The sequence below is a fragment of the Onychomys torridus genome, chromosome 11, assembly GCF_903995425.1.
Source record: "Onychomys torridus chromosome 11, mOncTor1.1, whole genome shotgun sequence".
In the NCBI taxonomy this organism is placed as follows: domain Eukaryota; kingdom Metazoa; phylum Chordata; class Mammalia; order Rodentia; family Cricetidae; genus Onychomys; species Onychomys torridus.
Window position 1 is genome coordinate 58,021,071 of NC_050453.1, and position 15,022 is coordinate 58,036,092.

The 15,022-nt window shown below is 47.6% G+C and overlaps 1 protein-coding gene across 1 annotated transcript in view; it reads left to right on the top strand.

Moving 5' to 3' along the window:
- The window catches only part of Nav1 (neuron navigator 1), a 259,488-nt gene that overhangs the window by 231,737 nt on the left and 12,729 nt on the right, over nucleotides 1-15,022 (top strand). The window contains 12 exon segments of the mRNA XM_036202429.1: nucleotides 3,958-4,079; nucleotides 4,815-4,823; nucleotides 8,818-9,014; nucleotides 9,268-9,460; nucleotides 9,549-9,717; nucleotides 9,998-10,095; nucleotides 10,698-10,793; nucleotides 11,050-11,209; nucleotides 11,602-11,837; nucleotides 13,230-13,384; nucleotides 13,527-13,598; nucleotides 14,061-14,257. Of these exon segments, the coding sequence (XP_036058322.1) occupies nucleotides 3,958-4,079; nucleotides 4,815-4,823; nucleotides 8,818-9,014; nucleotides 9,268-9,460; nucleotides 9,549-9,717; nucleotides 9,998-10,095; nucleotides 10,698-10,793; nucleotides 11,050-11,209; nucleotides 11,602-11,837; nucleotides 13,230-13,384; nucleotides 13,527-13,598; nucleotides 14,061-14,257 (1,704 nt within the window).

The following is a 15,022-nucleotide window of genomic DNA, read 5'->3' on the forward strand; positions in this document are numbered from 1 at the left end:
CACACACACACACACACACACACACACACACACACACACACACATATTCCTTAATCAGAGGTTATAGTTACTTTCATGTTTCCTTCTGAAATAGTTTTAGATCTTTCGTGAAGTTTTATTTTTAGATTCATTTATTTATATGTATGAGGTTTTACTCACATGGCATGTACGTCTGGCGCTGAGTGTGTATGTCTAGTACCTGAGGAGGTCAGAAGAGGCATTGGATCCTCTGGAATTGGAGTTTTGGTTGTGAGTCACTGTGAGGATGCTGGGAATTGATCTCAGTCCTCTGCAAGAACAATGCTCTTAACCACTGAGCTATCTCTCCAGCCTCTAGTTTAGATGTTACATTAGGTCTCTGTTCCATTTTTAATAGATTTTTTGCTTTTTTTGTTTGGTTAGTTTTTTTTGTTTTTGTTTTTTTGTTTTTTTTTTTAGAGACAGGGTTTCCTATAGCCTAAACTGGCCTCACATATTCACTATGTAGCCAGGATAACCTTGAACTCATGATCCTCCTGCCTCCACCTCCCAGCTGTTGGGATTACAGGCAAGTGTTCCATAGTCAGCTTCATTTTTACGAGATTATATATAGTCGACGCATATATATACACACGATATGAGATAGAGGCCCAGTTGTATTCTTCACATCTGGATAGCCAGTTGTACCGGTACCATTTAATGAAGATTTTCTCCACTGAATTACGTCAGAAATTAGTCCTTGTCGGTTGACGAAAGTAAGTTAATGTATGGCTTTATTTCAGGACTCTGTTCTAATACTGTGTTCTGTGTCTATCCTTAGCCAGCACCATACTTCCTTAATTACTTCTTTGTGCAGTTAGTTTGTAAATATGACAGGGTGATCCCTCCAACTTTGGTCCTCTTCAAGATTATTTTGGTTATGGTCCATTTCTAGTTTTGTGACCTAAACACACACGCACACAATTAAATCTAGATTCTATGTATGAAAGTAAATATATTTGTCTTCTGAGTCTGCTTAACATTATTTCTGGTTACATCGATTTTTTTCTGTAAATGTCAAACTTCCATTTTTTCCTTATGTCTGCATAAAATTCCATTGTGTATGTGTATATGTACCGCATTTCTTTTACTCATTCATCTGTTGATGGACAGCTAGACTGGTTCCGTTGCCTGGCTGTTGGGACTAGTGCAGCAGTAAGCATGGACATGCGAGTATCTCTGTGTTTGTTTTTTTAACAAGGTCCTGCTGTGTAGCTAGTTGGCCTCAAACTCCCTATGTAGACCAAACTAGCCTCAAACTTGCAGCAACCCCTCTGCTCCACCCTTGTATAAATACACAACACACCCCTTTCCCGTCTGCAGGTTCTCCTGGCTCAGGTACTATCAGCCTAGGCACCAGGCCGTGAATCTAACACTCCTGTTTTCCTCCTCACTGATTGGCCCTTGGAGGGAGTTCACTCTGGCGCCTATGCAATCCCAATGATACTGCCCCTCTGTGTTGTTACTGCCCCGGCCCAGGTACTCCACTCTTCTTCTCCTGGATGACTGCAGTAATTCCCTAGCTGGCTCTGAGTGCTCCAGTCCCTCCTTCCCACCGCCCCCACAATAACTGCATTGTCAGTTCAGATCAGAAAGCATTCCAATTTAAATATGAGCTGGTTATTAGATAAAAGGAATTATGAATCACTTTCTTCGGTCTGATAATGCTATTGTGAGCAAACATCCATATTCACAGGAGATACATCTTCAGGCATTTAGCTGTAAAATGTCATCTGCAACTTATTTTCAGATTGGGTGAGAAAGCGGGGAGGGAACAGATACAATAAAGTTAACAATGGCTGAATTAGCCGAGGGCGGCCGAGTGTTATGTTACCATGCTGCAAGTTTCCCCTCATGTCTGAGACATTTCAGAAGAGCAGGTTAAAAGAGGAAAAATGTGTCCCCAGTCCTTTAGAGTTGTACACCAGGGCTGGAGAGATGGCTTGGCGGTTAAGAGGACTGCTCTTCTAGAGGACCCGGGTTCCATTCCCAGCACCCACATGGCAGCTCACAACTGTCTGTAACTCCAGTTCCAGGGGACCCGACACCCATGGCAAAACACTAATGCACATTAAAAACAAACCAGAGTTGCATACCAGCCTTCTCTTGCTCTAAAATGTGCCTTTCTTGTTAGCCCCATCTTCTATCATTTCCTCTTATGTGTGATATTCCGCCTATAAATAATTCTGCCGTATGGTAAACACTTTTCTAAGCATTTTATGTATATTCACATATTCCAGATAACAGCCTAACGAAGCACATTTTATAATGCGGAGAATAAGACAGAGAAAATAATTTGATCCATTATCACAGGTGGTATATCTCGGATATTCAGCTATTTCCGACTTCCCAAGTGAGCTTTGCCCTTGAGATAATACATTTTCTAAATGAATACATTATGGCATTCTGCTGTGAATGTTCACATAACCTTAGTTCATGGTGATCAAGAAGCAGCTTCCTAAGGAGGATTTCCTGTAGCTTCACTAGAATGAGTACTTAACCAGCAGTGCCCAGGTGTGTTTTATTTATAACTAGCCAATACGTGTGCATGGCACAAAACTCAAGATTCATGAAATATTTCCTAACTGCTACAGATTGATGATGCTACAGACATATCTTTTGCACTCTGCCCCTTCCACAGTCCTGGGGGTTGAACCCAGCACCTCATGAATAGTAGGCAAGCTCTCTACCACCAAGCCATATCCCTAGCCCTTCTTGTTATTGAAAGTATCTTGGACGTAATTCCTAATTTAATAGGTGGACTTGCAGCTATTGAAAGCTCCTTATGTCAAACTCTTGTTGCTTTTTTTTTTTTTTTTTTTTTTTTCATTTTTAGTGGGAGGTGCTTAAACCCAGGGCATCTGCATCTACCTTTCTTCAGCTCCCAATGTTTTTCTCAGTGTTCCTATCTGAACTATCTCGGCTCTTTCAGTACTTAAACGTCTCCTCTGTTGACCTGTATTCCTTTCCCACTTTTTTAAGGAAGAGTGGTTCATTTTTCTTGCTGTTACAGGGCCCAGAGAATTGAAGTCTCCTGCCTATCAGATGACAAACCGGAGCTCATTCAGGTTAAATGCAAGGCACAAGGCTGCTTATACTTGACCTTGAGCCAAAAGGCAGCCAAGTGTTGCTGGAGGATCATAAAAGTACAACAGGGCATGGGGCAAGAGGACCGCCACAAGTTTAGAGCCAGCCTGGGCTACAGAGTCAGTTATGGGTCAACCTGTGCTACAGAATGAGACCCTGTCTCAAAAAATAAAGCAAAACAAACAACAAAAACAGGTATGGTGGCTCATACATGTAATCCCGGCACTTGGGAGGCAAGACAGGAAAGACAGGAGGACTGTCTCAAGTTCAAGACCAACCTGGTATACATAGTGAGACTTTGCTTAAACACACAGACATACACACACACACACACACACACACACACACACACACACACACACACACACACTGGTTGTATCTGCATGAAAGTTTCAGTGCCAGCTTCAAGTCCTTTTCACATGTAGTCGATCTGAGTTCAGTACTAAACCCTTCTATGGTACTAAACTGGGGATTCTTTGCTGTTGTTGTGGTGGTTTTGCTTTTTGTTTTATTTTGGTTTTGGACAGAGTCTTGCTGTGTAACCCAGGCCAGCACAGAACTCACAGTCCTCTAGCCTCCCAAATGCTGGGCACCACCACGCTCAACTTAGGCTGGGAGGAGCTTCCTGAGACTCGGAATTGCTTCTTTTTTCACCTTGGCATTTTCTTCTCTGCTGAAGCATGGCTCTACCTCTTATCTGTGTTCATTGATGAGTAACCCACCAAATCAGTAGTTAGGTACCTAGAAGCTGGTGGGTAGCCCCTCCCTTTTGCCGGCTGCAGCTAGACTCGTTAAGCCTGGAGTCTTCTCTGAATCTACCTCTGTGTTCTTTCCACTTGTACTGGCCAATAGAACTCCGGATCAAGAGACAGAATTCTTCAGATAGCATCTCCAGCCTCAACAGCATCACCAGCCATTCCAGCATTGGCAGCAGTAAGGACGCTGACGCCAAGAAGAAGAAGAAGAAGAGCTGGGTAGGTGAAGCTTTGAGAGCCGACCTGTGGCGGGTTACATTTACCCCAGTGCAGGGAACTGATCCTTTCAGGACCACCAAGAGCTGGTCCCTTCTAGTCAGGTGTCGGTGTGACCTCTGCTGGGAACAAGTCTGCCAGGTCCCCATTCCTCCATCCATTGTCTACCCCACCACCAGCACTCTGCAGTCCTTATCCATGTCTGCCTTCCTGGGGCTCTGCCTACTGAGGAGGTCAAATGTATTTGGCCACCGAAGGAGCTGAGAAAATATTCAGGGGAAAAAAAAATGACATGATCAGTCCCTCCCGACTCTCTCAATGTGGGGAGAATTTACAAGCCAAGTGGCTAATTCTAGACGCTCCTGGGGGCCATTGCCTTAAGTTTGGGAGAGGTGCCTCTGGCTGGTCCTGAGGTGGGTTTGTTATGTGTGTTGTCCCCCCCGCCCCGCACCCCCGCACCCCAGCTCTAAACTGACCCTAGATGAGCTTTCTAAAGTCTTTAGGCAGGTGTAGGGTACTGTCTGACTGACTGAAAGGGAGCGTGAGCCGTTTTGTCCCTGTGCCCTGCTGAGGAAGGCTGGCCACACCAGGGCAGACAGGCGGCCCTCGCTGTGTGAAACAGCTGTGTGAAAAACAGCTGTGTGAAATGCATGATTAGTGCTGCTGCTGCTTTCTTTTCATTTTTTTTCCCTTTTATTTCCTTCAAAATGCTGACTTCCAATCCCTATTTTTTTCCAGGTTTATGAGGTAAGAGACTCAGTTCCTCTCCCTGTACTTTCTCTCTCCCTTTGCACACTCTCCCTATTTCCAGAGCAAGTACCCTCTCTTAAAAAAAAAAAAAAAAGTCACTCATAACCCCAACTGCCCCTGGTTCCTAACTCACTCCACTGCATGGTCCATCCACACCGTCCCTCATGAGGACAGAGGAGTGGTCTGCTTAGGGGTCAAACGGGAAATCCTAACATAATCCAAATCTATTGCCTGCCATCTTCCCCTGTTCCAAGATTGGCCTGTTATAAAAAGCAGACCCACTGAGCTCCTGTTATCCAGAAAAAATGAGCTTTTTCTTCTTCTTCCCCTATTCTACTCACCATAGAATGCTAAAATGGAAGAGAATCAATGGAAGTTATCTGGATCAAGTTTCTAGAGGCCTGTCCATTTCAGGCTTATCTGAAAAAATAGCTTTAAAATAGTGTGAACCACAGACATGTGAGGGATTTATTTCATCCAGGTAGGGAATACTTGTCACCCCAAAGGCCGTGGAGCTTCCAAGGACATCTCGGGGACTAGAGTATTGTCCAAGGCAAACTGGATGTGGCCTAGAATTTCTATTCCAAAACAGTTATGTGCCCCCCAACTCTAACTGTTCCCAACATTGTACCAGGATGTGGAGGATGGGAGAGCTGAGCTCACTGCCCCAGTCAGTTAGAAGCCTCCAGCCTGATGGTGTGATGCCTAAACCCCAACACTAGGGAGATTGAGACAGGAGGAATGCCGTGACATCAATGGCAGCCTGGCCTACATAGTGAATTCCAGGCAGGCCTGAGTTGACCCTGGAACCCACACCAAGGTGGAAGGAGAGAACTGACTCTGCACAGCTGTCCTCTGACACACACACACACACACACACACACACATACACACACACACACACACACACACACACACACACACGGTGGACAGGTACACGCAGATGGAGAGGCCAGTTGGTCATCTAAATCTGGATCTTCAGGGTAGCCTTTCCCAAAGAGTGTTGTACAGATCACCAGGCCGCTGGGATGGTCCTTAAAAACTGATAATATCATCAGAAACCTCTGAAGGGTGCTGCATTTCCTACTTAGCGTATGTGCGTTGGGAAAGTTCTAAGACACGCCCTCCCGAGCAGAGAATCCTTTGCTGGATACATTTGGTTGAACCGTGCAGATCTTTCTAGGTGTCCAGATGCCCACAGGTGTTGCTCTGTAGGAAGTCTCCCTGCAGCCCTGGCTGTCAGGATACTGAAGTTGATATAGAGCGTGACTGTCACAGAAGTGTAGTGACTGCAGAGGGCTCTTGCTGTAGGAAGACTGTGGTCACAGGATCCCTCTCAAGAGAAGGAAGGAGACACAGACAAGAGACAGACTGACTCCTGGGAGAGAGTAGTGTTGAGAAAACGCCACAGGATAGAAAATCAGGAAGCCTGCCTTAAGATACACAGTGTCAGCCGGGCGGTGGTGGCGCACACCTTTAGTCCCAGCACTCAGGAGGCAGAGGCAGGTGGATCTCTGTGAGTTCGAGGCCAGCTTGGTCTACAAAGTGAGTTCCAGGAAAGGCGCAAAGCTACACAGACAAGCCCTGTCTCGAAAAACCAAAAAAAGATAACAGTGTCAACAGTTAGTCAGTCAGCTCTGACGTTTCCACTCTCAACTCTTAACCACTGTCCACAGATGAAGCTTGATGTAACTCCAATGTTAAATGGTCTTTAAATAAAAAACCCAGAACCAGATATTGGGGTAAATGCTGAAAGATCAGAGATAAAGGAACAAGCCATTGCCACGTCTCACCTCATCAATTCCACGAATCCTCTGACTGAAATCCTCTGCATCTTCACCCAAAAGGCTCCAGCTAAAAAAGCCTCTAGCTGAAAGGGATGCTTCTGCTGAAAAGCCTTCAGTTCCTGTCTCCTCACGCCTTATATACCTTTCTCCACCCAGCCATCACTTCCTGAGATTAAAGGCGTGTGTGCTTCCCAAGTACTGGGATTACAGGTGTGTGCCACCACTGCCTGGCTCTGTTTTCTCTCCTAGACTGAGTCAGTCTCATGTAGTCCAGGGTGGCTTTGAACTGAGAGATCCAGAAGGATCTCTGCCTCCTGAGTACTAGGATTAAAGGTGTGTGCTACCACTGCTTGGCCTTTATGTTTAATCTATATAAAAATTTTATTTTAATATATATTAAATTGTATATATTCATTTAATCTATATTAAATTTTACTTTTATATATTCATTTAATCTATATTAAATTTTATTTATATAAAAATAGAAGTTTATTATTTTAGACAAAGGGAGAAATGTGGTGATATGTTGTGTACCCTAATAAAATTTGCCTGAAGATCAGAGGACAGAACAAGCCACTAGATTAAACCTAGAGGCCAGGCAACGGTGGCACACACCTTTAATCCTAGCACTCGGGAGGCAGAGATCCATCTGGATCTCTATGAGTTCAAAGCCACCCTGGACTACATGAGACTGACTCAGTCTAGGAGAGAAAACAGAGCCAGGCAGTGGTGGCATACACCTTTAATCCCAGTACTGGGTAGTGCACACGCCTTTAATCCCAGGAAGTGATGGCTGGGTGGAGAAAGGTATATAAGGCGTGAGGAGACAGGAACTGAAGGCTTTTCGGGCTGAGGAGTGGGTGAGGTAAGAGGTGGTGGCTGTGGCGTATTCTGCTTCTTTGATCTTTCAGCTTTCACCCCAATATCTGACTCCGGGTTTTTTATTACAAGACCTTTAGAAGTTCGTGGTACATCTTTATGGTACTTTCAAGCCCTGGTTGCTCCATGTTAATGCATCCTAACCACCTGCACACAAACTCTCACCCATCTCCCCCAGTCAGCTTGGGCCTCACGTCTTACCTAGAAGTTCCACACACACCATGGACTAGCTCCATAAGCTCCCAGGAGACTTCAGACATGTTCTAAGAAAGACAACTTGAAAGGAGATACTCAGTGGCACCCCACCCTCACCACATGACTTACTGTTCCAAATGTCTGGCTTGCCTTTGTCCCCTACAGCCTTTGACCTCTCCTTTACTCTCTGTCTTTTGCTGCCATCCCATGTCTGTGTCCCTGTGTGTGCGCGCGCGCGTGTGTGCATGCTGTATGGAGGCATGTGAATGGGTGTGGGTCAGGTCCTTGGCTTGCATATCTAGCTCACATCCCTAACCCCAAAGCTCATCACCACCAGAATCAAACAAGCTATGGTCAGATTATGAGCCCCAAGTAGCCAAAGAATGGCTAGGTATTAGCTCTTACTCCAGGACACTTGGCATAGTAAACAGTGCTGAAAGGGTGGGTGAGCACGGGGTAAACACCTATGATCCCAGCACTTGGGAGGTAGAGGCAAGAGGATCCAGAGTTCAAGATCACCCACTGCTACCTACTGAGTTCAAGGCTAGCCTGGCCTACATGAGACCCTGTCCTTAAAAAAGGAGGAAAGAGGTCTTACGTTTGGTTGTTTTAACCACTATGCCATGTGCTGAGAACAAGAAATACAAAATGAAACTTCATATCACTTCCTTCTTTCCATCTTCACAGGACTACATTGTCAGTTTCTGATTAATTTGTGAAGAGATTAACAGATTCTCTTATAATGAGCCCAAGTCAGAAGTGGCATCCTAAGACCCACAGAAAGTGAGGTTCTAGAATAATAACAAAGGAAGTGAAACTGAACTGAGAAATGTACCATGTGACATCTGGGGAGTTTTTTCTGTCTTGAGGGGCACATGGATTCATAAATGAATTCCTCCTTGTATTCATTAAGTTCCCCTGGCCTGTAACGGCAGCAAACCAAATGATCCTCCCCTTTCGATCAGTACTGACTTCTAGATAACTCCTCTCTCCATCTCTGATATCTCACAGAGTGGGTGTAATTACAAGTAAATCCTCTGCCTCCACGCCCCTGACCTGGCCCTAAAGCCATCCTCTCCTGTCCAGTGCAGAGCCTGACGTCTCTCTCCCCGGAATCTGCTCTCTTCCAGCTTCGAAGTTCCTTCAACAAAGCCTTCAGCATTAAAAAGGGTCCCAAGTCGGCCTCCTCATACTCTGATATTGAGGAGATTGCCACACCCGATTCGTCAGCCCCGTCATCCCCCAAACTACAGCATGGCTCCACGGAGAGTGCATCCCCCTCCATCAAGTTCTCCAATTCATCCTCTGTGGGCACTGAGGTCACCGAGTAAGTACTCTGTCCACCAGCCACCCTGCTAAACCGCTGGTTCGAGTTGGCAGTAAGGCCACAGACCCTGACAAATGCCACCATACTACTGGCCTTTGCCTGGGCATGTGAGACCCACAGAGGGACCCTTCCCTGACGCACCAATTGGGTGCCTATATAAGCAGAAAGAAACAGGACTATAGGCCAAACATGTCAATATCCCCTGCAACCCAGTACTTCTCTGGGATCCAGGCTGACTCTTGCTTCCTTACAGGGCTCCTGCTCATTCAGTCCCCCACACTAGACTGTTCCAAGCCAATGAGGAGGAGGAGCCGGAGAAGAAGGAGGTATCGGAGCTCCGCTCTGAACTATGGGAGAAAGAAATGAAGCTCACAGATATCCGGTTGGAGGCCCTAAACTCTGCCCACCAGCTAGACCAGCTTCGGGAGACCATGCACAACATGCAGGTCAGTGTCTGGGCAGAGCTGCAGGAGGGGAGAGCAGGGTCTGACATCCACGCCTCCCTGCCACCTGCCCTGTCTCTTCTGCCCGCAGTTGGAGGTGGACCTGCTGAAAGCCGAGAATGACCGGCTGAAGGTTGCTCCTGGCCCTTCCTCAGGCTCCACTCCAGGGCAGGTCCCTGGATCATCCGCTCTGTCATCCCCTCGCCGTTCCCTGGGTCTTGCACTCAGCCATCCCTTCAGTCCCAGTCTCACAGATACAGGTACCTGCTTGGGAAGAGCTTGTTTGGGTAGAAAGAACGGGCTCGTTTACGTCACTCCACCTGCGCCGCGGCATCCTTGGGCCAGGAGGTAATGGTGTTGAAATCCAGAAGTTGCACTGTTAGTAAGCACAGCGGTTCTTAGCTCTGTGCCTTTTCACATGGAGGCTCCCATCTCTTCTTTGTCATAAATAAGGAACCACTATTTGGAAAGCAAAGTAACCACAAAGCTTGATGTAAGGCTGAGTCCTTAAAACCAATTAGGCCTTTTCAACCTTCACAGACCTATCACCCATGGATGGCATCAGCACCTGTGGTCCAAAGGAAGAAGTGACCCTTCGGGTGGTGGTACGGATGCCACCCCAGCACATCATCAAAGGGGTAAGGGACTTTAGGAAGGGCCAGTGTAGGAATCAGCATGATCAAGATGGCCCCAAATTCGCACTGGTGCAAAAGCAATGTGTGTTTAGTAGACACTGTACTTCCGTTGAGTTTTGGTCTGTCCCTGGGCTAGCAATATGCAGTATGAAACACTCTCAAGACCCTGGATGGTGCCGGTGAGCCAGAGCTCTCAGCCAGCCCCACAGCCATGGGAGTAAACAGCAAGTGCTCCCGTGGCTTAAGTGTGCACTGGATGCACTTCAGACTCACAATATTTGAACTCATAATGGTTTTATCATGGGGTGGGGGGAGGAGGACCGGGTCTCATTTAGCTTGAACTGACCTTGAACTTGCTGTATATCAGAAGATGACCTAAAATTCCGATTCTCCTGCCTTCACACCCCTCTTTTGGGGGGAGGGGGTCTTATGGGCCTGTCACATAAAACAGAGGAGCTGTATTGTCAAACTTATGGAAAAAAAAAAAAAAATCAGAGCTGTGAATATTTCCAAAGCTCGAGAACTTAACTCCTGAGGCTTTCTGGGATCTCCCTTTCTAGTGACGTCCTCACTGAGGTCCCGACCCTCAACCTTTAACCTTACAGGACTTAAAGCAGCAAGAGTTCCTCTTGGGATGCAGCAAGGTCAGTGGCAAGGTGGACTGGAAGATGCTGGATGAAGCTGTTTTCCAAGTGTTCAAGGTAAAGTGATTCCCACCCTCAACAAGCGTTGCTCATCTTTTCATGGGGCAGTCGGTCATCCAGGCGCTGGGATCCTGGGAACCTTTGACCCTTCACTGGGGAAGGGGCGGGCAAGATAGGAAAATGCACAAACACTGTTCCTCCCACACCTCCTCTTATTGCCTATAGTATGTGTGATTTCTTGTGGCTTTTCCATCTGTAGTTACATCTTTGCGGCATGCTCACAATCTTCTTGGTCTCCTACCTCTTCCACCAGGACTACATCTCTAAAATGGACCCAGCCTCCACCCTGGGGCTAAGCACCGAGTCTATACATGGCTACAGCCTCAGCCACGTGAAGCGAGTGTTGGATGCTGAGCCTCCTGAGATGCCGCCGTGCCGCCGAGGTGTCAATAACATATCCGTCTCCCTCAAAGGTCAGTCTTTGCCTCTTCGGGAGGTAGTGTGGCGTGGAGGCAGGGAGAGGGTCATTAAATCCTGCATCAGACATTCATATAACAAGAGATTATTGAGAAACCCCAACATGAAGGTGCTTAAGTGATAAGAGGAAATAAAAAAGACAAGACCCAGCCTAATGTTTTTACTAAACTCAGGCTTCTTCTCTACACACTCTAAGTCAAAGTGTATCCCTAAAATTGAGATCCAGGTTTTCAAAGTTGGGGGTGAGGCGATTCCTCTGGAACTCTTAAGACAGGTGGTTCTGACTTTCTTCAGTGGCCCCCTAGATGGTGAAGGAAAGGCTCTTTAGGTATCTTGCCATTCTCAGAGCTGTCTAAGACTCGTTGCTTCTTTCTGGGGTGGGGCGCAGGGCTGAAGGAGAAGTGTGTCGACAGCCTGGTGTTCGAGACGCTCATCCCCAAGCCCATGATGCAGCACTACATAAGCCTCCTGCTGAAGCACCGGCGCCTCGTGCTCTCCGGCCCCAGTGGCACGGGCAAGACCTACCTGACCAATCGGCTGGCTGAGTATCTGGTGGAGCGCTCCGGCCGTGAGGTCACTGATGGCATCGTCAGCACTTTCAACATGCACCAGCAATCTTGCAAGGTGGCTGCCTCCCGAGACCTCCCCCAAGCCTTTTCCTCGCCCCTTCCTGCCCCTCATCCTTTTCCCTTTCCACGGCTCTGCCTTAATCTTAATCCCCTTCCTCAGGGTTCTTCCCACCCCTTCCTTCTTCCTGATATCCCCTTTCTCGTCATCTCCTTTCTTTCTCTCCAGGCAGGGTCTTGCTACGTAGCCCAGGCTGGCCTTGAACTAGCAGTCCACTCACCATCCTCTTCCCTGCCCTAGTGAGTGTGTGTGGTGGTGAGTGTGTGTGTGTGTGTGTGTGTGTGTGTGTGTGTGTGTGTGTGTGGTGGTGAGCATAAGGCCTCGTGCATGCTAAGCAAGCTCTCTACAACCGAGCTACACCCTCAAGCTCTTTTTCCTTTTTCCTTTGACACAGGGGTCTCCCTAAGTTTCCCAGGCTGTTCTGAACTTGCAATCCTCCTGCCGCAGTCTTCCAAGTAACTAGGATTGCAGGCTGTGCCACCAGCCATAGCCTACTGTTAGCTTCTCTTACACCCTAAGTTCCTCCGTCATCCTTTTCTCTCACCTCTCCCTCTTTCCTCTGCCCCCTAGTGGTCCGACAGTGAAGCACGGCCTCCTTTTCTCTACACTCCGCGGGCGCCGTCTGTCATTTCCATTCTCTTTTACCTTCTTCCCACTACCTTGTCTTTCATTATTACCATCAGACCACGGGTTACAGGGGGCGAGTGTTCAGGACTAAATATTACATGTCGTCCCCCCAATGGTGGACCTTGAGTGTACCCTAAAACTTCGGAATGGTACCAGCCTTAGCTGTCCCAAGCTGAGGAGGTGGTGGCATCACATCAATACAACACCGTTTCAGAATAGATACTCCTTCCTTTGAGGGGATGGGATTTAAGATCACTGCTCAAAAGGGTTTGCTTGAAAGGGGCTGGGCCTGGGCGTTGGTGGCGCACGCCTGTAATCCCAGCACTCGGGAGGCAGAGGCAGGCAGATCTTTGTGAGTTCGAGGCCAGCCTGGGCTACAGAGTGAGATCCAGGAAAGGCGCAAAGCTACGCAGAGAAACCCTGTCTCGAAAAACCCAGAGGAAAAAAAAACAAAAAGGGGGCTGGGGATTTAGCTCAGAGACAGAGTGCTTGCCTATCATGTGCAAGACCCTGGGTTCAATCCCCAGCACTTCACTAAAAAGGTAGGTAGGTGGGTGGATGGATGGGTGGATGGATGGATGGATGGATGTTTGAGAGTCTCTAGGACTACTGTCATTCTGTGGTAATCTGTTTCTGTAATCCAACAGGAACCAAGGGCCTTAGGGAAATACGAAATTAACTAAGCTTCTCTAAAAGTCTTCTTGCCAAGGTTCCTCTGGTGCGGATTCGTGAGTGCTGACCCACTGCCTTCTTTTATTCCAGGATCTGCAACTGTACCTCTCCAACCTGGCCAACCAGATAGACCGGGAAACCGGAATTGGGGATGTGCCCTTGGTGATCCTATTGGATGACCTGAGTGAAGCAGGCTCCATCAGTGAGCTGGTTAATGGGGCCCTTACCTGCAAGTATCACAAATGGTGAGCTCAGGACCATTTACAACAGCGGGAAGAGGGGGAAGAACACAGCCCGGGCCAACCTATGAGCTTCCCATTGTGTGCACATGGAGACAGTACTTGTTATGACAGATCTAAGTGAATCCTTCCCCCTTTCTTCCCACAGTCCCTACATCATAGGTACCACCAATCAGCCTGTAAAAATGACACCCAACCATGGCTTGCACTTGAGTTTCAGGTAAGAACTATGTCCCTTCATGAGCCTTCTGGCCTTACCCAGGTGCCTGTAATAATTAGATCCTGAATTTGTGGGCAGAGGAGCAGTAAGTAGCAGGAGAGACTAGGCAGAGCCCTGCAGGCTGGGAGGAGGAAGTAGCTGTTTCTGCATGTCAATTACAGGGGTGGGAGAGGAGGGCTTTGAGGATAGGGAAGGAACAAAGCCCAGGAGAAACCCTGGCTGGCTGCTGTCCTAAGGACTGTCTTCCTGGTCACCCTGTGAGGCCAGCCAGTCATCTGAGGAGGTCAGAGTTGATCATCAGCTGTGCCCGTCCATACTGCCATCATCACCTCCTGTCATTTGAGAAGAAGCCCAGTGGGCATTAACGGGAGACAGGCAGGAAGAGGGCCAGACTGGCAAGGGATGAACCCTGGCGGTGTCCCCACTAACACTCTGACCCTGTTCTCCTCTCCCTGGTGGCAGGATGCTGACCTTCTCTAACAACGTGGAGCCAGCCAATGGCTTTCTGGTCCGTTACCTGCGGAGGAAGTTGGTAGAGTCAGACAGTGACATCAATGCTAACAAGGAAGAGCTGCTTCGGGTGCTGGACTGGGTGCCCAAGCTGTGGTATCACCTCCACACCTTCCTTGAGAAGCACAGCACCTCGGACTTCCTCATTGGTACTGGGCTCCAGCTTCCCCCAGGAACTGGAAGCAGTTTCTCTTCTTGTCTCTTACCCCCTGGAGGGAAGCTCTCTTTGCTTGCTGGAGTTGAACCACTTAAGTATGTAATAAGTCTTTCCAATGCTACTGCATTGAATTGGATAAATCACTTCAGACAACAGGAGAATTGCTTGAACCAACTACAAACTCAAGGCCAGCCTGAGCAACATATAACCTCCCCATTGTTAAAAATAAATAGATGGGTTAATTAAATAAATATGCTGGGGCTGGAGAGATGGCTCAGCAGTTAAGAGCACAGGCTGCTCTCCCAGAGGACCCAGGTTCAATTCCCAGTACCCACATGGCAGCTCACAACTGTCTCTAACTCTTGTTCCAGGGGATCTGACACCTTCATACCAACGCACATAAAATAAAATTAAATAAATCATTTAAGTAAAAAAAAATAATAAATGTGCTAAGGGCATAGTTCAATGGTAGAGCACTTACTTAACATGTACAAGGCACTAGGTTAAAAAGTAAAGCTATGGCGCACACCTTTAATCCCAGGGAGGCAGAGCCAGGCGGATCTCTGTAAGTTCGAGGCCAGCCTGGTCTACAGAGCAAGTTCCAGGAAAGGTGCAAAGGGAGAGAAGCCGTGCAGGAGGGAAATGAGAGGCTTGCTTTCCTCCTTGTCTCACTTCCGCCTTGTCAACATTATTGGTTTGCCAGACAGTTGGCACCCTGGCTCTGGAACAACTCCAGATCTCCTCTAAAGCTTTGGAT